Source organism: Mesoplodon bidens (genome assembly GCF_964165515.1).
Source record: "Mesoplodon bidens genome assembly, chromosome: 4".
In the NCBI taxonomy this organism is placed as follows: Eukaryota; Metazoa; Chordata; class Mammalia; order Artiodactyla; family Ziphiidae; genus Mesoplodon; species Mesoplodon bidens.
Window position 1 is genome coordinate 144,647,105 of NC_138160.1, and position 23,962 is coordinate 144,671,066.

The 23,962-nt window shown below is 50.4% G+C and overlaps 1 protein-coding gene across 8 annotated transcripts in view; it reads right to left on the reverse strand.

The window, feature by feature from the left end:
* Window positions 1–220: 220 nt before the first annotated feature.
* The window catches only part of ILF3 (interleukin enhancer binding factor 3), a 29,254-nt gene continuing 5,512 nt past the window's right edge, over window positions 221–23,962 (reverse strand). For 3 of the 8 annotated variants that reach the window (XM_081232117.1, XM_081232119.1, XM_081232118.1), the window contains 19 exons: window positions 16,166–16,263; window positions 15,383–15,612; window positions 15,011–15,188; window positions 12,998–13,145; window positions 11,494–11,585; window positions 11,009–11,104; window positions 10,266–10,377; window positions 9,746–9,843; window positions 9,083–9,194; window positions 8,868–8,978; window positions 8,304–8,503; window positions 7,779–7,946; window positions 7,202–7,339; window positions 6,917–7,093; window positions 6,666–6,819; window positions 6,464–6,517; window positions 2,693–3,061; window positions 1,774–1,902; window positions 221–901 (listed from right to left, as the gene is read on the reverse strand). In XM_081232117.1, the coding sequence (XP_081088243.1) occupies window positions 765–901; window positions 1,774–1,902; window positions 2,693–3,061; window positions 6,464–6,517; window positions 6,666–6,819; window positions 6,917–7,093; window positions 7,202–7,339; window positions 7,779–7,946; window positions 8,304–8,503; window positions 8,868–8,978; window positions 9,083–9,194; window positions 9,746–9,843; window positions 10,266–10,377; window positions 11,009–11,104; window positions 11,494–11,585; window positions 12,998–13,145; window positions 15,011–15,188; window positions 15,383–15,612; window positions 16,166–16,168 (2,706 nt within the window). In that variant the 5' untranslated portion in view covers window positions 16,169–16,263 and the 3' untranslated portion in view covers window positions 221–764. Of the gene's footprint in view, window positions 902–1,773; window positions 1,903–2,692; window positions 3,062–4,567; window positions 6,011–6,463; window positions 6,518–6,665; window positions 6,820–6,916; window positions 7,094–7,201; window positions 7,340–7,778; window positions 7,947–8,303; window positions 8,504–8,867; window positions 8,979–9,082; window positions 9,195–9,745; window positions 9,844–10,265; window positions 10,378–11,008; window positions 11,105–11,493; window positions 11,586–12,997; window positions 13,146–15,010; window positions 15,189–15,382; window positions 15,613–16,165; window positions 16,264–23,962 lie in introns of those variants that run through there. The other 5 variants (XM_081232120.1, XM_081232122.1, XM_081232121.1 and 2 more) reach the window with 5 other exon arrangements.

Here is a 23,962-nt window from a genome sequence, read left to right on the forward strand (position 1 = left end):
CGGAAGTCTCTCTGCAGCCCAACAGGAGAGCCGGGACTATGGAGCCGCTGGGACACCGGTTCTACAAGCTGCCAGGAAACTGGGTTGCTGGCCTTGGCAGTTCTCTGGTGACCAGGGACTGCCCTGCCCTCCACACCCTGCCTTCCTGTGCTGGGAACAGAGTGGAAGAACCTGCCCATCTTGCTGCTGGTGGCCCAGACACCCAGGCCTACGACAGGCACAGAGTTTTGTTTTTCTTTATTCGTCTACATTCAGCTCAATTCAGATGTACTGCCTGAATGATCCAGACATACAAAAAAAACCCCACTCTTTCCCACTGGTTTTTAAAATAAAATCTTCACTTATAAAACTGAAACACTAAAGCATTAAAATACAGAAAGCTCGTTTAACTCACTTCACAAAAGCATTAACAGATGACGTATCCCTTCCGTTACTATTTAAAGACAAACTGAGTTAACACTAACACCAACTGTAAATAGACAGAGGGATACTTAATTGCAAGAACTCAAAAAAACTCTACTCAGACAAAGTTGTAATGGCAACTAACAAACCACTGAAGACACGGAGTCCCAAACACAGCTAAATATGGGTCACAGGACGGGTCACGGGAGTGACCAGCTGCACCTCACAACACAGCAACGTGGACAGGGTAGGGCGGAAGGGGCCTGGAGAGGCCGGTTGACATGTTAACTGTGATGCATAAAACTGAATCTTACAACAGGGGAGTAAGTGCAGAAGGTACAAATCTTCACCCCTTGGGGGCTTTATCTGTACTGGTAGTTCATGCTGTGATCTGCGTTTCTGCCGTAGCCCCCCTGTGATGACTGGTAGGAGCTGGGAGGGCCGCTGTAATTCTGGCTGGACCCCGGGGAGTTGTAGTTCGACTGTGATGAGTAGCCTCCTAAGAGAGAGAGGGGGTGGTTAGAGGTGAGAGGCACAGGCCTGCCCTGCGGTCAGAGAGCAGGACGTCGGCCAACACCGGAACTGTGTCTGCCAGAGATCGCAGCAGGGCAGCCATGGAAGCTCCACCTTGTTCTGCTAAGTGCCTTTCCAGGATCACTGGGCCTAGTCGTCCCAAGAGCCCTGAGGTGGGACCATCAGCCCTGCGTTTATGAGGGGTGGGGAGCTGCCCAGCCACGACACATGGGCAGCGGAAGCTGTAACCGGGGGCTGCCTGAACACAGGCTGAGCTCACCACCCCAAACCAGAGCTCCACGTCAGGCTCTGTTTGGCCCTCACTGTTCTCTGTATTTTTCCCCGTTGGTGCCAACATTTAAGAGTAGGGCAGGGCTTCCCTGGTGGCGCAGTGGTTGGGAGTCTGCCTGCCGATGCAGGGGACACGGGTTCGTGCCCCGGTCCAGGAAGATCCCACATGCCGCGGAGCGGCTGGGCCCGTGAGCCATGGACGCTGGGTCTGCATGTCCAGAGCCTGTTGCTCCGCAGCGGGAGAGGCCACAGCAGTGAGAGGCCCGCGCGCCACAAAAAAGGAAAGGAAAAAAAGAAGAGTAGGGCAATTTCTGAACGCCTGGCTTGGAAAGAACCCGACGCTGGAGGTGTGCCTAAGCCCGTGCTCTCACAGGGTCCTGGTGTGCCCGTGTCTCCCACTCCTTGTTCTTACCCCACATGGAAGCCAAGCGGCAGCTGCCACCGGGGCCCCCCTACCTGTGCGGCTATCTGCCCAGGCCAGGCCCCCTCCTCATGGAATCCGTGTGGTCCCTGCTGGCTCTGAGTTTAAGGGGCCCCATGCTGTGCTGCCTGCTGCCCCAGGCCCACCTTGTTTGCCTTGGTATGAGGAGCCGCCCCCAGAACCTCCGCCGTAGCCCCCGTGTGACCCTGGATTGTAGGACGACCCGCCTGAGCCGTAGCTGTTCCCGCCGCTTCGGCCTCCACTACCACTGTAGTCTGGGGGAGAGAAGATAACACAGTTAAGGGGCTGTGGCCAAGACTGCGGCTGGGGCAATCTAGGTTCCTTGTGCGCGGCCTTGGCAGTGGCAGGAGCTCGCCTGACGCCTGGGCCTTGCCCGATCCCCGTCGTGACTGATGAAATTTGGCACACTCAGTCCAACCACGAAGCGCCAGGGGCCATTGGAGCCCTGTAACATCATCATGTTCTGAAGCCCAGGTCCATCCTGCCTTCCCACCTGCTCCTCCAACCCAGGCTCCCCAGCGGCCTCCTCCCCTCTCCCACCCAGCCAGGCACCCGAGGCCCACCGCCAGGCCCACGCACAGGCAGCACAGCTTCTTTAAGGTCCCCGGCACGCAGCTGCCCGCTATCCTGCCATGCGGGAGTTCACACCCACGCTTCCCCAGGCCTGCTGGGTCTGTGCACAAGGTAGAAGGACCGGCGGACGGGGAAGTAACTCAGGATGTGTTGGGGGCTGTCTCCAGAGCCCATCCCTGGAGGTGACCTCGCAGCAGCTGGCCCAGACTCACAGGCTCTATCCACCCTTGGGCCCCAGCCTCAGCCCACAGCCTCCGGGACCTCGGAGAAGGCAACAGGGAGGGACCAGCAAAAACCTGGGCCAGGGGACCCTGCTTTCAGGATTTTCCTAACGCCCGCCCTGCAGCCAGCACCACCCGGCTTCCTTCCAGTCCCTCCACCAGAGGTCAGGTTGGGGCAGGGCTGAGCTTCCACCACTCCTTGGGATGTGCTGCTGGCCTGGACCCCTGGCGGCTCTGGAAGCCAACTCACTGAATTTGCTCTCGTAGCTGTAGTCTGATCCGCCCCCGCCTCCGGGGGAGCTGTAGGAGTTTGAGTAGGAGGAGTAGTTGCCTTGTCCATGATTATAGCCTTTCTGCTTGCCCTGCGGGGGGCCGTAGTTGCTGTACTGGCTCTGGTTGTAGGACTGCTGCTGGCCTTGGTGGGACTGGTAGCCCGAGCCGTAGGAGGGCTTCTGCTGGCCCCCGTGCGGCTGCTTCTTCCCGGCGTGTTTCGGGGGCACTGGTGAGTTGTAGTTGTCACCTTGGTAGTAGGAACCGTAGCCAGAAGAGCCACCACCGCCCCCGCCGCCGCCACCACCACCGGCATTCCCAGAATGCCCTCCGTTGCTGTAGAACTGACCTAAACAGGAAGGCAGCGGGTCAGCTGGAGGATCGGGAGACGGGGGAGGGGAAGGTCACAGCTGTGGGCCCTGAAGGCTGACCCACAAGCCCACTGGCCAGGCCGGGAGAGACGGAAAGAGGCAGGAGAGCGAGGAGCAGCAGCTCCGGTCCTTGAAGCAGCCTGGTATGGGCTGGCCCAGCCTTCAGCCCCACTCACCCATCAGCTGACGACAACAATGGCTCTCTGCCCAAGCAGCAGCACGACAGCAGGCCAGCAGCAGCTTTCGCAGCGGATGTCAACATTACAATGAGATGGGCTCCAAGCGTGGGATGACATTCACGACTAGCTGACTGCTACCCAGGTGTCCCCAACGGTGAGAGGAAAAGCAAAGCCCCAAAGCAGCAGCTGGCCACCGCCACCTCCCCCCTGCTGTGCTGGGAAGAGGCTCTGTAGTCCCAGGCCTGGGTGACCCCAGGAGATGCTCTGTAACGATGCCCCTAAAAGCCAGGGTCGATCCTGGAAGACCAGCTGGTCCAACCTGGGTCTGGGAGGACCGAATGGAGACTTAGCCCAATGACCTGGGGCATCTCCCTGGTGTGACTGCCACAGCCTCGTGGGGGAATGAAACACTACGCTGGGTTCAGAACACCCAGGTGGGGCCTCAAGCTACTGCCTTGCGTGGCCCCCCCAGAGGGCCCCTCCTTACTCCCAGCACAGCTGCCAGGCGCAGGCAGGACCCGGGGCAGGACTGACAAGCGTGCAGCCAGGCCACCACATTCTCAGGCCCTGGAGCGGAGAATGTCACGGTGGGTCCCCCCTCCGGTCACTAGGTACAGACCCCGGAAGACAGGTTTGTTAACACAGCCCCACCACTCAGATGTACTGACGGGGCATGGGTCAGCTGAAGTGAGGCGACAGGTAGAGGAGAACAGGTCACGTGGGTGGCTCTCCGACCCAGCCGGGCAATCCCTAGCACTCACACAGGGGCTGCAGAACTCTTGGGCTCCTGGAGCAGGCGGGCCTGGGCGCACCTGTGCTGGCTGGCCGCTGCCCCTGCCACAGACAGCCGGGGCTGGTGCCTGGTGTGGCCACTATGCCCAGGGTAGGAGGACGGGGAGAGGACGCTCCCCACACACCCTGTCCTTCCTTCCCGAATTTAGCACCAAGGATCTCCTGCCTTTTGAATGGGGTTAATTCCTTCCACCCGCTGCAGATGTACGCCCCACACCACTGTGTCTTGGGTGGTTTGAACGATAATTTGGATAGAACCGATCTGCAACATCAGTTAATTTTCTCTAGACCCTTCCACCCACCCCACCCAAAGCCAAAAACACCAAGGAGAAGGACGTGTCCCACAATGCAAGAAAGTAAACGCGCGAAGGCTTCTCAAGGAGGCTGGAGGACGGGAGGTCCCCTGCAGACCCCCTCTCGGAAGCCCACCACCTCGGCTGCCCACGGCCAGCACTGAGTGCCTCCTCGCCCCTCCGCCAGCATGGGAATGAATGAAGACGCCAAGGACTGAGGGCTTGTTACTTTAACATGTATTGATTAAAAAAAAATAATAATAATAATAAAGGGGAGGGGAAATTTTCAACGTCATTTCAGGATAACTATTTCCTGGTATAAAAAGACATTATTCTCAAACAATAACTTTCTAGGAAAAAAAAATACATCATGCAATCAAAGTTTTAAAAAGTTTCACTGAATGTTTCAAACCCCTGGGAACAAATTATGAAGTAACCGTTTTGACCAACTTTTTGCCTGACTGAATAAACGCAAAATTTTGCAAGTCAACGCAGAGGCAGGCCTTGCTGCAAAAAAAACCTGCTGACCAGAGCCAAAACTACACTCATTCCCAAGAAGGACTCCCGCCAAGAGACGGGGGTCTCATTCAAGAGCCAAAACGCCTCTGTGTGCCTCTGCGCACAAGGAAGAAGCCACACAAGCTCAAGCCTGCACCCTAAGGTGAGAGGGCAGAAGCTTTCCAGGCCTTCTGGAATCTGCCGTGGATGTGCGCCCAGCAGCACAGGCCCTGCTGAGGCTTGGCTCTTCACTGGAGAATTGTGCTATGTATTAAGCTCTTCCTGCTTGATTATTTTTAAAGCCCCATTAAAAAAAAAAAAAAAAGAAAGAAAAAAGGAAAAAAACCTCTAGAATCCCATGCATTTGCAGGTGTGATTACGACTTGCAAAATTCCACGTTCTCTCTTCCTTAAAGCCTGTCTGTTTCTTGCACTAATAGTGGAAGCACAGTTTTGATACCTTTGAGAGTTCACCTCTAGCTAAAGCAGCCACAGAACATTGCATCCCGGAACAAGAACCCACCAGAGCATTTACAAAAGGTGGAAGAGGTTAACTTAGCACAATATACAATTCCCCAACGTTCCCAACGTTTCACATGCTTATGAAAAAACAAAACAAAAAAAGGCCGGTTGCTCTGGATTCAGATGTGGTGAAATCTTTACTGTCAAAGGCATCAACCAGATTTGGGAATTTGTTAAAAGGTTAAAAAGTCATACAAAACCTGCTGTAAATTAAGACAAAGGTAGATTAAAATGCATTATTATCTGTCTCTTAAATAAAGTAATGCTTTCCATAAAAAGCAAAGGTGGGCTTTTGCCTTGATGCTGACCAACGCTGGCTCTAGAATTCTGTGCAATTCTGCACAAAAAAACGCATTCTCTGAAAATTGTTTTCCACTTATTGTGAACTTCAATATGACCAAGTTCAAAGGCAAATCACGATAAAAACTGCCATTGTCTTAAATTCTGCAGGCTAAGAGTTTCAGACAAGCTGCGGTGACAAGCCACGGTTGAGAAACCCAGTGAAGCACAGGGCACAGCACGGACACTTTGGGTTTTGGAGTTCGAGAAAATTGGAGTAAAAAGTTGATTTTGTGTGCAATACTTTTAGATGCTCTAGGAAGACCCAAAATCATGATAGCCGTAGCAGTCTGTGAAAAAGTCACCTACAAAAGGGGGAGACAGAGCAGAGAAAAAAAATTAGAATTCTTTTGAAAAATGGCACAGAGCGCCACATTTGAAATTCATGTTTTAGATTTCTCTGCTCCTGTAACCCCCCAATGAAGGCTCCTTCTCAAGACAAGAGCTGTGCACTGTCAGGAAAAGTATATTCACAGGATTGGTGCTTCGCATGGCTTAAAGCAGAGAAATTTAAAATTCTGACTTTTAATGAACTTTCAAGTCACACAAGTGTGTGCATTAACATTTAAAGAGTAAATTACACTTTTGCAGGATGGGGGGTGCTGGAGGACCGCCTGACCTAACTACCAAGAATGGGTGCCAGCCGCCCTTAAGCCTCAGGGAGGCTCCTGCTGCTGGGCCACCCTGCTCTAACTCAGGCCACGGGAGCTAAGCTGCAGCTTCTCCCCAAGCTCAGACAAAGAGAAACACACACTTACTGTAGCCGGCGGTCGCCGAGTTGCCTCCATACCCGTAGCTGCCATACCCGGCGCCTGAAAGGTAACAGACAGGGTCACCAGGGCAGCAGGTGGGTCTGCCGGCCCCCCTGCCTCTTCTGGCATCTCAGTTGGCCCAAGGGGTCCCACCCACTCCAGGGAGCAGGCTGAGCCCACTGGGACAGCACAGGACAATGGTCCTCACCAGCATTCATGTAGCCTCCATGGTTGGCGCCACCAAAGCCTCTCCCTCTCCCTCTCCCTCGGATGTTCCCTCCTCTTCCCCGTCCTCGGAGATTGGGGGGCGGGGGCACTTCATTGTGCATGGGACCCCCCATGCCGAACCCAGGATTATGTGGCTGGATGGGAAAGAAGATAGACGAGTTACATTCGCCTCCCACTCGAATCACCAGAGAATACACGCCAAGGTCAGACAGCTCCGGGGTGACCGCTCACCTTAGCAGCAAATTTCGGTCCACCTCTCACAGGCACGGGGGCTCTCTTCTTCTTGTTGGCCTCGAGGGCTAGAGGGGCATCGGGGAACAGTTTTTCTAGCGCAGCAAGGGCGGCATATGCTTTGGCCACCTTTTTGTTTGAGCCAGCGCCTTGAAACTTCTGTCCGTCCACCTCGACCTAGGAAGAACACATGCGTGTCTGGGGTGACCCAACACCCCCCTTGGGACGGGGGGGAGTCTCCAAAGACTCCAGGCCCCCACAGGAACCGACCCCAGGACCACTCACCTCCATGACGAAGCGCTTGTCATGGCTGCCCCCTGTCTCTGAGATGAGCTCATACTTGAGGCCACGCCTCTTCTCGTTAAGTTCCATAACAGGGTTCTTGCCATGCTTGGTCAGGATCGGCCCCTGCTGTTTTACGTTCTCAGGGAAAACAGAAAAGAAAACCAACAAACTCAGCTAAGGGCTTTCCAGCACGTAGAGGAGGGCAGCCGCCCCTATGTCATGGCTGAGGACCTCCGCTCCACTTACTCTGCTGTCCCCCTCGCCACTCCTGTCTCCAGAAATCATCTGTGGCCTTCCCAGCAATGGGACCACCTCTACCCACACTCCATCTCCCGGGGAAACGGCACATCCTCGACTGCAGGCCACCCCAGTGCAGCCCCAGATGCTGGGTCAACACCAGCAAGGGCCTCTCGGTCATGACTCAACAGCTCACACCCAACTCCCTCCACAGGCTCCTGGACTAGAAGGTACACTCTCTTGGGGTAAGAGAACAAGGACCAATAACTGTCCCGGTTCACGGGACCCAGGGCCGCCTGCTCCTTCCTGCCGGGCACTCCAGCACCCACCCCGTGCTCACCTCGGCAGTGGGATCTGAGGGGAAGGCAGCGCTGGGGGTCGAGACAGCTTCCACCACAGGTGGAGGGGCCACCACGGCTGGCTTCGCCTCTGTCTCCTCAGCTGAGTCTTCCCCCTTGCTGGAGTCTTTGCCTTCGGCACCCGTGGGCAAGCCCATGTCCTGTAACACCTGCAGGAGGGAGACCCAGGCCCCCAGTGAGGGAGGGCTCAACCACGCAGAACCCCTCCCACACCCAGGATCCTGAATCAGAAGCGCCTAGGGTGGCGTCCAGCCAACTGGAGGAGCTTTCCTATAGCTCCCAAAACCACCTCGATGCCCGGACACACTTGGGGGCCCTCTGCCCATCAGCCACAGTGATGATGGCATTCTTGCCACGTGTGACTTGGCTACCATTCGGGAATCTAACCATTTCAGTATACGCATGCCCTCCTTTAGCCTCATGCTTAAACAGGGGACGATGGCTCTGAAGGGGCGCAAGATGAGGGAAGTGTTTTGCTGTTGCACGACGCTGCTGGCCGCGCTCACCTTAACGGCCACGTGCAACTTGGCAGTCTTTTTGGAGGGCCCAGAGGCCTCGAATGAGTTGCCGTCTACCTCCACAGACATGGTGAAGATGGGGGCGTGAACTGGACCAGTCTGGGAAACCAGTTTGTACTGCAGCCCCGGCTTGAGCTGGTTCAGTCTCATCAGGGCATTCATCGCTTGGGGAGGCTCTGCTTTCTCCTCTAGAGAGAACACACCAATGTTGCTCTGGAAAGTCAGTCAATTCTGAACCGGGCCAGGGAACCTCTCCTGACTGCGCCCTGATGCACGACGTGGAGGACTGGGCAGGGGACTGGGCAGCCACACGTGCCGAGGCCTTGCCTGCCCCACTCCCAGGCGCACACCATGCCTGCGGTCAACAGCTGAGGCACGTCCACCCCACTTGTGTTCCATACCCATGCTGTATTTATTTAACCATTCTTAAAAGGACTTAAGTATCATGTCCGAGAAAGAGAAGGCAAAAGGAGGTATCCCACTCACTTTGGGGTGAACCTTAATTGAAGCCACGTGGAGGGTAAAACAAGGACTATGAATAAATGCTGGTACCTTTCTTCTGAATCTTCTTCTTCTTTTTGCTGGGGGACTTTTCCTCCCCATCTTCCTCCATTGGGCGTTTCATGGGCGTAATGGCGTAGGTGGTACTGGGGGGTATTTGAACTGAAAGGAGACAAGGACGGAAGCAGCTGAGACTCCAGTCTGGGCTCTACTGGGAGCGTGCGATGATACCGCCCGCCTGGGCATGGGCACTGCGCCATGCTTACCTGTGTAGTCCACTGGGTTTTCATTCTTTGGTTTTTTGGGCATCTTCGAAGGCAAGGGGTCCATACCCAGGACCTTATGGAGCTGGCCAAACGCAGCAAGTCGCAGAGCGTGCTGGAGGAGGGGAAGAGGAACCTGACTCAGCCGCCCTGCGTTCCCAGCCAACGTGTGTGCTCTCACTAATGCCTTCTGGAAGGGGTGGGAGCTGAGGGGTTGCTAACGGTCTCCCCTATAACAGCGAGGGGTCCCCAACAGCCAGGGCCCAGCCTTGCTGTGGGGGAAGGCCAGCCTGTGACCACCCCCCTCGAGAGGATTACAGGAGACCCCAACCTGGGGACTGGTTGCCACACGGAGCCACGTGGTGGGCCTGCAAGGGAAGGACCCCTGGAGCAGTCCGCACAGTAAACACATCTCCCCGCTGAACTCGGTGTCTGAAAACAGCACTCGAGCAGGCTGAGGGGGCAGGCGACAACCACGCGTGGCGCCAGGGGAAAGAAGTAACCCAGATTGGGGCACCCTGTATCAGGCATGATCCCTTGACCTTCAGAATCCCCAGCCTGAGCCTATGAGTCCAGTGGCTACCCTGAGAATACCCAGTAATGGAACTGGAAGCCAGTGATTACAGACTGGGTAAGGGCTCACGTTGGCAATGGCGATGACTATACCTGCGCACTCTGTGTGATATCTTCCCGTTGCTGTCTGTCTAGATGCCCAATAGCATCAGTGGCTTCTTTTTCACAAGGGTCATAAATGCCAGAACCATCTGAAGGCAGGAAACAAGGAAGATATGCAGAGGATTATCTTTTAGCATCTCCGAAGAGTTGTGCTGGCTGAGGGAACCAAGTGCGTTACCCCCCACGCCCCATCCACACCCAGCTCTGGAAAACACACCGAGCTCGGTGACCCACTCAGCATCCAGCCTGTGAGAGAAATAAACCACATGTATCTCAGAGCATGGAGCTCGTGTGGGAGTGGGTCACCACTGCCCCGGATCCGCCCTGAGTCACAGCTGCGGAGCCGGCACAGGGCTGGATATGATGGTGCAAGAGGGTAGTCACATGCTTCATCCCTAGGGGGACACGGGGCTGCTGCTGCCCTAACCCGGTCAGGGGACCCGCCAGGAAGTGGCCTCAGGGCCTCAATCCCTGTCCTTTCCCTGCAACTTGCAAAGCACAAGGCCCCAACCTGGCATCACGATGCCTGAAGCCAGGCACTCCAGCACTCTCCGCAGGGCCTCGCCGGCACCCATTGGTCTGTTGGCTGTGCCGATGGACTTCTCACAGAGAAGCTCGAGGGGCTGAAAGGCAAGAGGGACAGTTAGCCACAGTGTCCAGGAGGGAGTTGGCTGATGCTGAGCGGGGGTGGGGTGGGGTGGGGTGGGGTGGGGTGGGGTGTGTGTGTGTGTGTGTGTCTCTCTCTCTCCAAGACAGGACGCCTAGAGTGGGTCTTAACCAACTTCTCCTTAAAGGACCAGACGTTACAAGGGTAGGCTGTGTAGGCCAAGAGGCAAAGTTAAAGCTGTTACATAGGTACTTATTCTTAAAATGTAGCCATTTAAAAACATAAAAAGCATTCTTAACTATAGATAAACAGGCAACTAGCCAAAATTGGCTTGTGGGCCTCAGTTTGCTGACCCCTGTCCAAGAACAGCTACAAAACCTTCACGGAGTGCAATCTGTCACAGTAAGTGTGCCACCTGGCCGGCCTGTGCCTAGGTTGAGCTGTGCACCTTCCATGGGAGTCTGGTCTTGTTCTCATCCCCCACCCAGGGTGTGGCACACAGCAGTTGCTCAATGAGCAGCTGTGACTGGAGTATCGGCCACACCCTGACGGGCCACTCCAGCCCGTTTACCATTAACATATTCTTGGGATCTGGGAGGTCTCTGAACACATGACCCAGGGTGGCTATAGCTACAAAGGTGCCTTACCCATCCTCTGAGGGGACCCCAGGTGGGAACACGGGTGCACAGGTCCCTCAGGACCCGGATGACAATGACACACGACTTCAGTCCATTGGCTCTGGCCTAGAGGAACAAAGCACAGGCTCTTCACACCAAGGCACCTCCCTGAACACAAGGCGAACATGAAAAACACAAGTCTCAGGGTGCTACTTTGTCAAGGGTAAACGGTGAACGTTCACAACCATCAAGTGTGTGGTTGGCAGCGATTTCACCGAGTGGACAAGAATGATGTTACTCTTGGCACAAAGCAGCAGCTACCCACCTACTCAGTCACAATCCTCCTTTGGGGGTGTCAAATTTGTCTATGCGTGCTCCTTTAGCAACTGCACGCCTGCAGGTGCTAAGTTCAGCACGGTGCTCTTCAATGTTACCGAAACTTTATGGTGAAAATTAGCCAAGTTAAAACTTAGGAATTCTCTACCGAAAGACAAATAGAAGAACAAAATGCAAACCTGGAACCACTTGGCGTGTCGGAGGGACGCCAAGGCAGCAAGGCATTTCTGCCTGTCCAGAACGTCCGGGGGATCGTTGACTGATAGCGTTTCTATTCATGGATGGAATAAGAAGACAAGGTACAGTTTGACCAAGGGGTTTCTGTCAGGTGGAAAGGGGATGTGGCAGCTTCCTAAAGGGCAGCTGAGGCTCCCAGAATCTCAAGTCATCTCCACCCTTGACCAGGGAAGGAGACGCTCAAGTGCATTAACTCTGCCCCAAGAGGAGATCGTAAAAATCAGAGGCCCCCTCCAAAAAAACAAAAAAAAACAAAAAAACAAAAAAATAAAAAACAACAATAAGAAAAACAAAAACAAAAGTGGGAAGTTACTCTAAAAGGAATAATCCCATGGGGGAGGGGGACAGATAGGTGGATCCTATCTTCTAGTAGAGACTATTACCTTGCTTCCTCCCCAGGATCTCCCAATAAATTAGCTATGCTAAAAAATTCATTAGCAAAAAATGAAAAACAAAACCAAAAACCCCCCAAAAAAATAGGCGGGGGGGAGTAGAAATGCACTCCCTCTCTGCTTCCCACAGGCCTTCCCCTGAGGCGTCTACGGCAAAGGGGACCACCTCCGCCCACCAGGCGGGACTGCCCTAGCCCCAGCCCTTGACAGAGAGAGTCCTGTTGGTCAAAGGTCCAGCGTCCCTAAATTGATAAACTAGAAGGGCTCTGGTAGTAAATCAGGTATCGGAACCAAAGGTAATCAAAGAACAGCAACAAGGGCACAGTGTGAGCCTGTGCTGCAGCAAAACCGGAGCGTTTGTCGTTTCCGCCATCTGTGCATCAGGGGTTTGGATAAGGCCTGTCACCTTTACTTTGAGGTGTGAGAGTTGTGACTGAAAAATGTCCACCCAGAGATGTATGATGGGCCCTGGGTGGACTTTGAATGGTGAAAGCATTATCACTGTCTGAGGTTCAAAAGACCTGATTTGAAAATCGCTCAATTGTTTAAAACTTTATCCAAAACTCTGCATCAGCTCTTTACATTTCAATCACTGCAACTGATAAAAGCAGCCAATGGAAGAGGACAAACGAAGAAGACCTCGGTTCTGCTGCAACACAAGCTGTTTGCACAAGTTCAACGTGATGCTCATGCAGAAACCATCTGGTTGTCTTCCATAATTTAAAAAGCCTATAATCACCAGGGACACGCTTTTCCAAGGCCAGAGACTGGCTCAACAGAAAAAAATCACATTTAACACCGATGAGAACATCCAAGGATTAAGACAAACAAAAATGGTGCAATCCTCTAGGAAAAGTGCTACTCACTTTTAGTGCAACCGTTTTGTCAAACTCCCAGGACTGAAACCGAGTGGGAGATGTGATCTCAGAGTAAAAGGTGGTCAAAGCTACACCGCTATCCTTTTATCAAAGCAGTCTAAAACTGAATAGCACGTTTGAATCGTGAGGGAACACCAAGTTGCCAGTGTCCTGCTGGCCTTTCTCAGCCTCCCTACCTCCAGCTAATACTTTCTCCATTTCTTCTCTGACAACAGGGGATGTCAGGTGGATGGTCAGGGACAATGGAGGCTCTTTTGTGTTTTTTATCACAATTGCGGCATCGTCGACAGATTGGAGTATTTCGTACTTGTCATCTGTAACAGCCTACAAAAGAAAAGGCAACTTTCAAACGCACTTTCCCCCCCAAGGCTATCGACAGTTCTGTTTAGCTCCTGGTTACTACAGCAGACAGGCCAGTTTCTTGGACTGTGACTGACAGCAGTGCCTTCAGCTTAGGGGTCAGAACCTTCCTCTTGCTGGACAGGTCTTTGGCCATCTTCCAGGTACTCCAAGGAGGAGGTGACTACTTAGAGGAGTGATTTTCACGGGAAGCTTTATAACGCAACGGTAAGAGAGTTTAGCATCTGGGAGGAGATGAGGGTGTGAATCCTCATTTTGCTGCTTGATTGTTGTGTAACTGGACAAATCACTTCATCTCATCAAGATTGTGGTTTCTAATTTGTAAAATGGACTTAGTGACATGGCCGACAGCACAAGGCTGCAGAGGACTTGAACCGGACACTCCGTGGAAAGCACAGCACCCAGCACAGAGTGGGCATCCAGCCACCGCTATTTCCACACCAGGCTGAGCAGCTATCACAAAACGTGGGATGATGGAAACTGTGTGCGGTAAAATAGTTTCATCATATGATGCCTATAAAAGCACGTACTTGCTGCAAATGCACATGTCTATAAAAGGACGTTCACAATGGTGACTTCTGCTTTCTTCTTTATACCAGTTTATATGCCTTGATCAAGAAAACTCGAGCGTTTTTGATTTTTGTCAAGAAAAACAAAGTAAATACCACATTACGGGGAGGACAAAGGCACTATGGAAATCTAAGTTGACTTTTCTCCACCTCAACACTATGGACGCTCTGGGCCAGATCACTCATGGTTGTAGGGCTGTCCTGTGCACTGCAGGACCTCGAGCAACATCTCCAGCCTCTACCTAGGAGATGCCAGTAGCACCCTTCTCCTCCTGCTGTGACAACTAAAACTACCTCTAGACTCGCCACGTGTCCCCTGGGGTGCAAAATCTGCCCCAGTCAAAAACCACTAAGCTAAATTGATAAAAAATATACTTTCTTTGTATCTATCTTTAAAGACTTACAAAAACTGCCTTTCCTTTAGAAACATTTATGTCAAATTAATTTTCTTCACTTAATATACTTTTTATAGACAAAGATTAAAATTAACTGATTTCAATTCTGACCTCTGTCCTGAATCCCCAGTTGTCAGTCACACGTGACAGTACGTACCTTCACACGTGACAGAACATACCTTCACACGTGAAAAAGAACAGTGTGTCTAAGAGAGTCTTTACTTTCTTCTTCTGCTTACCCTGTCACTAAATCCAGGGTAAATGTGTCCCGAAGAGGCACTGAGTGGCAGTGACACTTAGAGGTTCTGAAGCCCCAGACCTCACCAGCTGGGTATGTGGGGTCAGTTACTGAGCTCCCCACACCTCAGTCACATCTTTGAAAATACTTAGATGATAAAGCCCTATCTCAGTCATTACAATGAAATGATAAAGAGCTCTTCTGGCCTGGAGTCTGGTGTAGTCAATGCTCAAGAAATGCCAGAGGCTATTATTTATGTAATACTTTTGTAATGAGACAAATAAATCGGTAAAAAAAATGTTTTTACGTCCAGCTTTGCGTCAGGGAGAAAGAGTCAACAACTGTGCTACCTATTCATCCACTCACCCGCCCACCATCACTGGAGTCTGGATGTGAAGGTCATGCCCAGTGCGGCCCCAAAACAGTGCAGCCTTGTGCACGGCAGGCACTGGGCCCTTCTTGGCTGCCAGAGCATCTGGGTGGCTCTGCAGCGTCCTGCCTGTTACCTACAGAAGGTATGAGCACAGCAGGTGCAAGGCTGGGTTTGGAGCGTACCTCTTGGCGCACAGCGTGGTTGGGCACCTCTTCCCCTGACCACCCTCCAACCCCAGTGGTGGTCACACTCACAGCGAGCTGGATGGCCAGGTTGTCAGCCACCTTGTCCAGGAGGGCAGTCGTGGGCTTCTCCTTACACAGCAGCACCAGCTCCAGGTCCAGGTCCCCCTTGAGCAGTAGGCCCTTTGCCACGAGGCCAACACGCATCACGCCCCTCAGGGTTCTGGTCACATGCTCTGCCTTCTGCTCCCTGAGGGACAGCCCAACACATGTTCAGTGAGAGATTCCACCTGGCCAGAACCCAGGGGTCGTGGGAAGGCTGGAGTTTCTTAGAAAAGGAGGTGCTCAACCCTACCCTGGCCAGTATCCCTAGAAAGGAGAAAGGAAAAAACAAAACAAACACACAGACAAACAAAAAACAACCACCCTACAAAACCAACTTACCCGGCCCCTTCTTTGGTCTCGTCCTCTGGGGGCACATCCACATTCTCGGACTCGGCGTGATCGCTGCTGCCTTTCTCCTGCTCATCGATCCAGTCGGACACAGCTTTGAGAGCCCGCTCCGTGTGGGACACCATGTTCTGGACTGCCTCCAGCTCCTCTTGTGTTGGATAAACGGAAGAATGCTTTGCCATCACGTGGCGATCATCATTCACAAAAATTCTCACTGGACGCTGGAAAAATTAGTTAAAAACAATGCAACTTGATGCTTATCTTTTAAGCTGTACAACTGAGAATTATGCATATGAAAATAAAACTATATAAACATATCTGAAAGCCTGAGAAGGCCAACCAAACATAACAGCTGTGCTTTCTCTAGGTGGTGGGAGGAAGGGGGCATTTACTTTACACGTTTCTATATTACTAGAATTGTTACACTATGTACTTGAAAAAAGTCCAATGAAAAATGATTACAGAATCAAATGCTTTGGGGAGGCAAGATAGTGAAGGGGATTAAGAGGAACAAACTATTAAGTATAAAATAAGCAAGTTACAAGGACACAATGAACAGGATGGAGAAGATAGCCAATATTTTATAAAAATTTTATATGGAATATAATTTACAATAAGTATCAAATTACTGTTGTACACCTGAAACTAGTATGATATTGTAAGTCAACTACTTCAATTTAGAAAAAAGAATCAAATGCTTTGGGGCAACACTACAGACATTTTTGTACATGAATGAAGAAACAGTATCTATGATTAAGAAAAAAACTTTCTTACCATTTTTACTTCTTTTTCTGTAGTGTCTGGAAATCAAATTTTTGCTTATCTTTTCAAATTGTGACAGATTTCCTTGGTGTTATCAATACTTCAACTATCTATAAGATCAGAAAATCTTTTTAGTTTCACATATTTCATCAATGAATGAATCTTAGCAGTCAGATATTCAGCAGGATGCAAGCGGCGCTGCCTCAGGAAGGAGGTCCGTCCACACAGCAGGACACATCTTTATTTCCAAGTAACCACTAAGCCACGGTACAAACAACTAATTATAAAATTCCATAAAAATGAAAACAGCTGGTTTCTAGAAGGTGCGTCTCACTTCAGGCCCACACTCAGGTGATTTTTACTTTTTAAAAAATCCCTTTTCGTCGTATCTTTATATAAGTATGCCAATTTTTACAAATAAAAAATAAACCTTTTAACAAGCCTCCAGAAAATGGTACAGGTGAAAATGTTCAGCAAAATCTTGGTATTTGGAGAAGAAAAAGAGAGGGAAAGAGCTCTGGTCCTTGAGGGCAATGAAGAGATGGAAGGAAAGCAGGAAACAGAGGGGCTCAAAAGGTTTCTCTAAACTGGAGAGGCAAGAACCTTCTGAAACGTCAGGTGGATGTGGCCACTGCAGCACGTGGACACACCTGTGGGTTCAATTCTGGAGTGGCTGAGACAACTGAAATACACAACAGAAGTCTTCAAGACAAACGTAGCTATAATTAGAATTTTGGACTCTAAATAACATGCTGACTACAACCTACTCAATTCCTACTCTATGCAAACAGTCTGGTCCACACTGAAATCTTCCAAATGAGTAAACAACCAAAAAAACTCCATCAGCGTAACAGGCAACAGATGAATCCTCCCATTCCCTCCAGCCACATAACAGCTAGCCCCTTCGATCCATACCAGTTACCAGCCAGGGCAGCAGGTTCATCTCGGAAACGCACCCCCTTCAAGGATAAACTCCGACATGGCTAGCCAGAACAAGAATTTCCCACAATGCTTCAGGACTACTTAGCAATCTCATCAAAAACTTGAAGTGTTCCAAAGTAGAACTTGAAAATCTAAGGGTGGAATGACAGGCGATGCCCCTGCAGAGCCAGGCAAAAGGACAGGTGGCGTCAAATGCTCCTTGACATTGGAGGGAGGGAAGGGAGGAGTGGAGGACCAGTCCCTGGGCTCAGCTCCTGGCTGAGCCTGGGCCCTTGGTAGTCACCACGTGGGAGCTTTTGCAAAGATGTGGGCCTGAAACTTTGCCAGCTGGGCCACTACCTGTGTTGCCCTGAAGTTTCGTTGGAGTTTCCTTCTAACCTGCAACATGAATCTACTCCTCTACCTCTTCAAGGGGACTGTGAAAATTAAATGAGTTGACCTATGGAAAGCATGGAGCATAAATCCTACAGACCCACAAAAACAGCACCAACTTCTGCTATAGACAAGATGTACATCACTGGCTGTTGTAGGGGCGGAGCACATGCAAAAGCACATCCTGTATTAAGGAATAGTTGTTCTTCAGTTAGGAATGAATGATATTATGGCTGTGTTTGAAAAGAATGTCTTTGGGGCTTCCCTGGTGGCGCAGTAGTTAAGAATCCATCTGCCACTGCAGGGGACATAGGTTCGATCCCTGGTCCGGGAAGATCCCACACGCCGCGGAGCATCTAAGCCCGTGTGCCACAACTACTGAGCCTGTGCTCTAGAGCCCGCGAGCCTCAACTACTGAAGCCTGCGCGCCTAGAGCCCATGCTCTGCAACATGAGAAGCCACCGCAATGAGAAGCCTGCGCACCGCAACGAAGAGTAGCCCCCGCTCACCGCAACTAAAGCCCGCGCGCAACAACGAAGACTCAATGCAGCTAAAATAAATAAATAAAATATCTTATTAAAAAAAAAGACAAGAATGTTTTTATCTGTTAGATACATATTTAAGATAAATTTATGGCTTCAACTACATGCCTGGTATTTGCTCTAAAATACTCCAGTGAGGTGGGGAGTGGAGAAGGGAAAAGGATAAACCAACACTGGAAAATGTTGATACCTGCTGAAGATGAGGATGGGTATACTGGGATCATTTGTGCATGTTGGAAAATTTCCATAACAGTTTTTGGGGTTTTTTTTTAAGTGAGTAGTAAACAAGAATTCTTACAAAAGTGCAACCATGGCAGGTAGTCTAAAATTTAAAGCAAAGCTCAGAAAACCAATTCTAAACTGACAAGAGGCAGGCCATCAGAAATCACAGCTGATTGGTGAGGAGCCCATGTTAAACAGCCACCAGTCCTGGCCATATCTATACTGAAACTTCATCAATCTGATAATGAAGGATGATGTTTAAAACTGTATTTACTAAAAAAAAAAACAAAAAACAAAAACTGCATTTACTTATTCAAAAGTATCCAGCACGCACCTCCCGTGCCAGACCTTGAGCTAGATGCTGGGACAGTGATGAACACAGCACGCAAGTCCCCCATTCCTGTGGACCTGGCCAGCGAGTGTACCCTAAAGGAGAAACGCCTTCCCTCCAAATCCAACATGGTGCCCGGAGCCAATGCATCACTGTACATTTACCATCTCTTCATCTTACATTCTTCCTCCACCACAGATATCAGATATAGAGACTTGAAAATAACAGAGCTTAAACTGAGATCCCAGGTGACTAAGACCTTTTTATTCAGGGTTTTGTAGGACTGATATTGTCTAAAATCTTCTAAAAGGAGCTCCTGGAAGAAACTGTTGATTCGGCACCTGATGCACAATTATGGTGGGTGAGCCTGGGTCACGCTGCAGTGTCAGAAAGCAAGGAAACATGCACAGATTACTGCAAGCTTGTCCAAAGGACAATTGAGCTGACCTGTTAAGACTTCCAGTGGCTACATTTGGGGCAACTATCAAAAAAGAAAAAGGAAAAAAAAAAGCTTCCACCCAGATGAAGTTCTCGAACTCAGCAAAACAGCCAAAACTCATCAGCGGTTGCCTCTGGGGGATGGTGGCAGGAAACACCTGGGAAGGGGTCCCAGAAACCTTCTGGGGTGATGGTCATGGTCTACATCTTGGTAACACTGATGGGGACATGCACTGGCCAAAATCCATTGAATTGGATATTCAAGATCTGTACATTTACTTCAAAATAAAAGAAATGTAAATAAATACTGGACTCTAGTTAATATTTAAAGGAAAGACTACAACTTTCTGCTACTTTGAAAAGCATCGTAAAAATAGATTATGTTAATTATGTTTCAATAAAATGAAGTGGACTGAAAGACGAAAAGAATAGAGATGGAGGCTTCCCTGGTGGCGCAGTGGTTAAGAATCTGCCTGCCAATGCAGGGGACACGGGTTCGAGCCCTGGTCTGGGAAGATCCCACATGCTGCGGAGCAACTAAGCCCGTGCGCCACAACTACTGAGCCTGCGCGTCTGGAGCCTGTGCTCCGCAACGGGAGAGGCCGCGACAGTGAGAGGCCTGCGCACTGCGATGAAGAGTGGACCCCGCTCGCCGCAACTGGAGAAAGCCGTTGCACAGAAACAAAGACCCAACACAGCCAAAAGTAAAAAATATAAAATAAAAATAAATAAATTTATAAAAAAAAAAAAAGAATAGAGATGGAGAGATATGTGAATCACAACTAAAGTCAGATGTCAATGGCAGATAGGACTTCCCTGGTGGCGCAGTGGTTAAGAACCCGCCTGCCAATGCAGGGGACATGGGTTCGAGCCCTGGTCCAGGAAGATCCCACATGCCGCGGAGCAACTAAGCCCATGCGCCACAGCTACTGAGCCTGCACTCTAGAGCCCTCGAGCCACAACTACTGAGCCCGCATGCCACAACTACTGAAGCCCACGCACCTAGAACCCATGTTCCGCAATGAGAAGCCACCACAATGGGAAGCCCGCGCACCGCAATGAAGAGTAGCCCCCGCTCGCCACAACTAGAAAAAGCCCGTGCGTAGCCACGAAGACCCAACGCAGCCAAAAATAAAAAAATAAAATAAAATGAAACCTTAAAAAAAACTGTGTAAAACATCAGCCCATCACAGCCCTCAAGGACATTTGTGCCCCCCGCCAAATGCTCCTGTCTTCAGCAAACGTCCCGCAGCGAGGTTTCCACCTGCTGTCTTCACTGCTAAAGCTAGGAGCATGGCTGTGGCCTCTGCTCCAGCAGGCTGCCTCACCTGAGAGGCAGGCCCAAGAAGGGACCCCTAAAGGGGCTCACTGGGCTGTGGCTAACTCTGACCACCACCCTTGGCCCATCTGCGATCCTTTCATCCCCTGGCCCTCCTCCCTCAGGCCAGGCCTTAGTGGCGATGGCTTCTGATTCAGGGGCACAAAGCGAGTAAGAGTACTTATTCTGTGAACTAAAACAAACATGTAAAAACTGAAGTCGGGAATTCCCGGGCGGCCCAGTGGTTAGGCTTCTGTACTCTCAATGTCGAGGGTACGAGTTCAGTCCCTGACTGGGGAACTGAGATCCCACAATCCACGTGGCAAAGCCAAAAATAAATAAATAATAAAAACTGGAGTCAGGACTTCCCTGGTGGCGCAGTAGTTGAGAGTCCACCTGCTGATTCAGGGGACACGGGTTCATGCCCCAGTCCGGGAAGATCCCACATGCCGCGGAGTGGCTGGGCCCGTGAGCCATGGCCACTGAGCCTGCGCATCCAGAGCCTGTGCTCCACAACAGGAGAGGCCACAACAGTGAGAGGCCCCCGTACCGCAAAAAAAACAAAAACAAAAACAAAAACAAAAACTGGAGTCAATACTTCTTTGCAGGGCAACAAAACCGGCCTCACTTGCTTCTGTGTGCGCCTTGATCTGTCATCCAAATCAGCTTCTTGGAAGCCAGCTGCTCCAGTCCTGAATACCAGAGAATCCACCTCATTTAACCTCCTTTTCAAGATTTTGAGGAACACCGCTGGCAAGAAACCCACAATACCCACCTATATATGCAACACTCCACTGCCCCCTGCCAATCTAACTTTAAACCCAAGCCTTGAAAGGCTCACAGAGCTGCTCCTGCAACCTCATTCAGGATTCAAACCAGGCCCAACTGAAGCCTGATATTTACCAGCCCAGCCTCTCTGAAAAGAAGTCCAAAAAAAGAACGAGTGAAGGGCGAAGAATCAGGATCTTAAACAACCTCTGTGTGGTTTGGGGATGTTCTAACATGCAGGGATCAGGTTTCTTTCTTTTGTTCTCAAAACCAGCCCACCCAGAGCATGCAGAGTTACAGAAGTTTAAACTGACAGCATGCGGTGAGATGACCACCTCTCTGACCTCTCACTAACTGGAATATGCCATTCATGACCACTTGCTGTTGGGAAAGAAACGTGCCCAAGTCAGCATGTGTGGATCAACACATGTCTGTAGAATGAATGAACAGGTGTAGTGACAACACCTCAACAGGTATGGCCCCACCTATCTTCCAGAGTAAATTCCCCCATCCAGGGTACTTCACAAAACCTAGAGTCCCAGTCACTCCTGGGAATGATCCCAAACTGGATGTTCCTCTTAAAGAGACCTAATTAGGCTTTAAAAGGTACAGGACCCAATCCTGGTTCCCTGACCTCTGGAGATATAATCCTATCCTGGAATGCGAAGTGAAATAATACATACAATTTGTAAGTGACTCCTTAAACTTTTACAGATTCACATCACTGAGGATATATGGAAAATAATTTTAATAAAGCAACCCAGCCAGAAGAGTCCAATCTAAAATCTGATTATGGATGCCACTGTGAGAAAATTTTCAACTCAAGACATATCTTAAGTCTAGTGCAATGGTTCCCAGTTCTGTCCCCAACAGTGTTTTTACTGGTCCATAGGGAGGTATAAAGTTAGGAATAAAGATGTTCACAAATATTTTCTATTTAAAGGACTGTCCTTGGGACTTCCCTGGTGGCACAGTGGTTAAGAATCCGCCTGCCAGCGCAGGGGATACGGGTTCTAGCCCTGGTCCAGAAAGATCCCACATGCCGCGGAGCACCTAAGCCCGTGCGCCACAACTACTGAGTCCACGTGCCACAACTACTGAGTCCACGTGCCACAACTACTGAGTCCACATGCCACAACTACTGAAGCCCGCGCCTAGAGCCTGTGCTCCACAACAAGAGAGCCACTGCAATAAGAAGCCTGCGCACTGCAATGAAGAGCAGCCCCCGCTCGCCACAACTAGAGAAAGCCCGCGTGCAGCAAACAAGACCCAACAAAGCCAAAAATAAATTAATTAAAGAAAGGACTGTCCTCTACTCTAAACTTATTTTCTTCCTATATGTTCAGTATTAAAACATCCTTTTTTCTTATGAAAAGGTGGAGATGGAGTATGTTAACTAATTAAAAAGATATTTTAACTGGCAAATTCAGGTTGTTTCCTAAATTGCTTCTGGAACTATAACTGGTCTGTGAGACCCAGGCCTCCAGGCCCAATGACACCGTGGAACAGCCACAGGTCTCAGAAACAGAAGCCCCAGGTTTGCGCCCACCTGGGCTTTCCAACCTGGCCACTGTGGAACCTCCAACAAATCACTTTATCTTTTCAGAGCTCGGTCAAAAATGAGATTAAAACACTACCTACACCTCAGAGCCGAAAACAGTAAGGATTAAAGGTGACTAGGTGGAAAAATGCTCTATCAGCTGTAGAACTACAAATGCAATGTACTGAAGGAGTAATTTCAGCTACTCTTGGATGAACCAACAGAAATATTTTAACATCTGCCTGTGAAAAAACAATATTACAGCAAAAAGGTTTAATGTGACTCCAAGTGGGAATTATTAAACTCTTTTAGCAACATGTCCTTCAGGCAGCAAGGGGGGAAGGGAAGCCAGCTTAGAAATCCTTGAGGGGGGAGGGGCAGGCAGAGGCAACCTTCCCCTGTGTTCCCATGGGAAAGCCTCAGATTTTTTTTTAAAATTTATTTAATTTATTTTTGGCTGTGTTGGGTCTTCATTGCTGCACATGGGCTTTCTCTAGTTGCAAAGAGCAGGGGTTCTTCGTTTCGGTGCACGGGCTTCTCACTGCGGTGGATTCTCTCTGTTGTGGAGCACAGGCTCTAGGCCCACGGGCTTCACTAGCTTGCAACACGTGGGGTCAGTAATTGTGGTGCACGAGCTTAACTGCTCCACATCATGTGGGATCTTCCCGGGCCAGGGATTGAACCCAAGTCCCCTGCATTGGCAGGCAGATTCTTAACCACTGAGCCACCAGGGAAGCCCTCCCCAGTTTTTTTGTTTTTGTGTGTGTGGTACGCGGGCCTCTCACCCTTGTGGCCTCTCCCGTTGCGGAGCACAGGCTCCGGACGCGCAGGCTCAGCGGCCATGGCTCACGGGCCTAGCCACTCCGCGGCATGTGGGATCTTCCCGGACCGGGGCACGAACCCGTGTCCCCTGCATCGGCAGGCGGACTCTCAACCACTGCGCTACCAGGGAAGCCCCCTCCCCAGTTTTTTTAAAAACTAGTTTCTAGTTAAGAAAAAAAAAACAAAAAAATGACTGTCTCTCAAAGGATGTTAAATATTAACGTAACATGAAAACTGAATTATTTTAGTGGGTAAGAGTTTCTTTTTCAAATGAAACTTTTTAATTTTGAGATACTGTAGCTTCTCATGCAGCTGTAAGAAATAAGAGAGATCCCCCATGTACTCTACCCAGTTTCCCCCAATGGCAACATCTTGCAAACTCTAGAACAATATCACAGCCGCAATCAGATACAGACTGCTGCTGTCACAAGGATCCCTCCTGTTGCCCTTTATAGTCACATTCACCTTCCAACTGTCCCCCCTCCCCAATGCCTAACCCCTAGCAACCACTAAT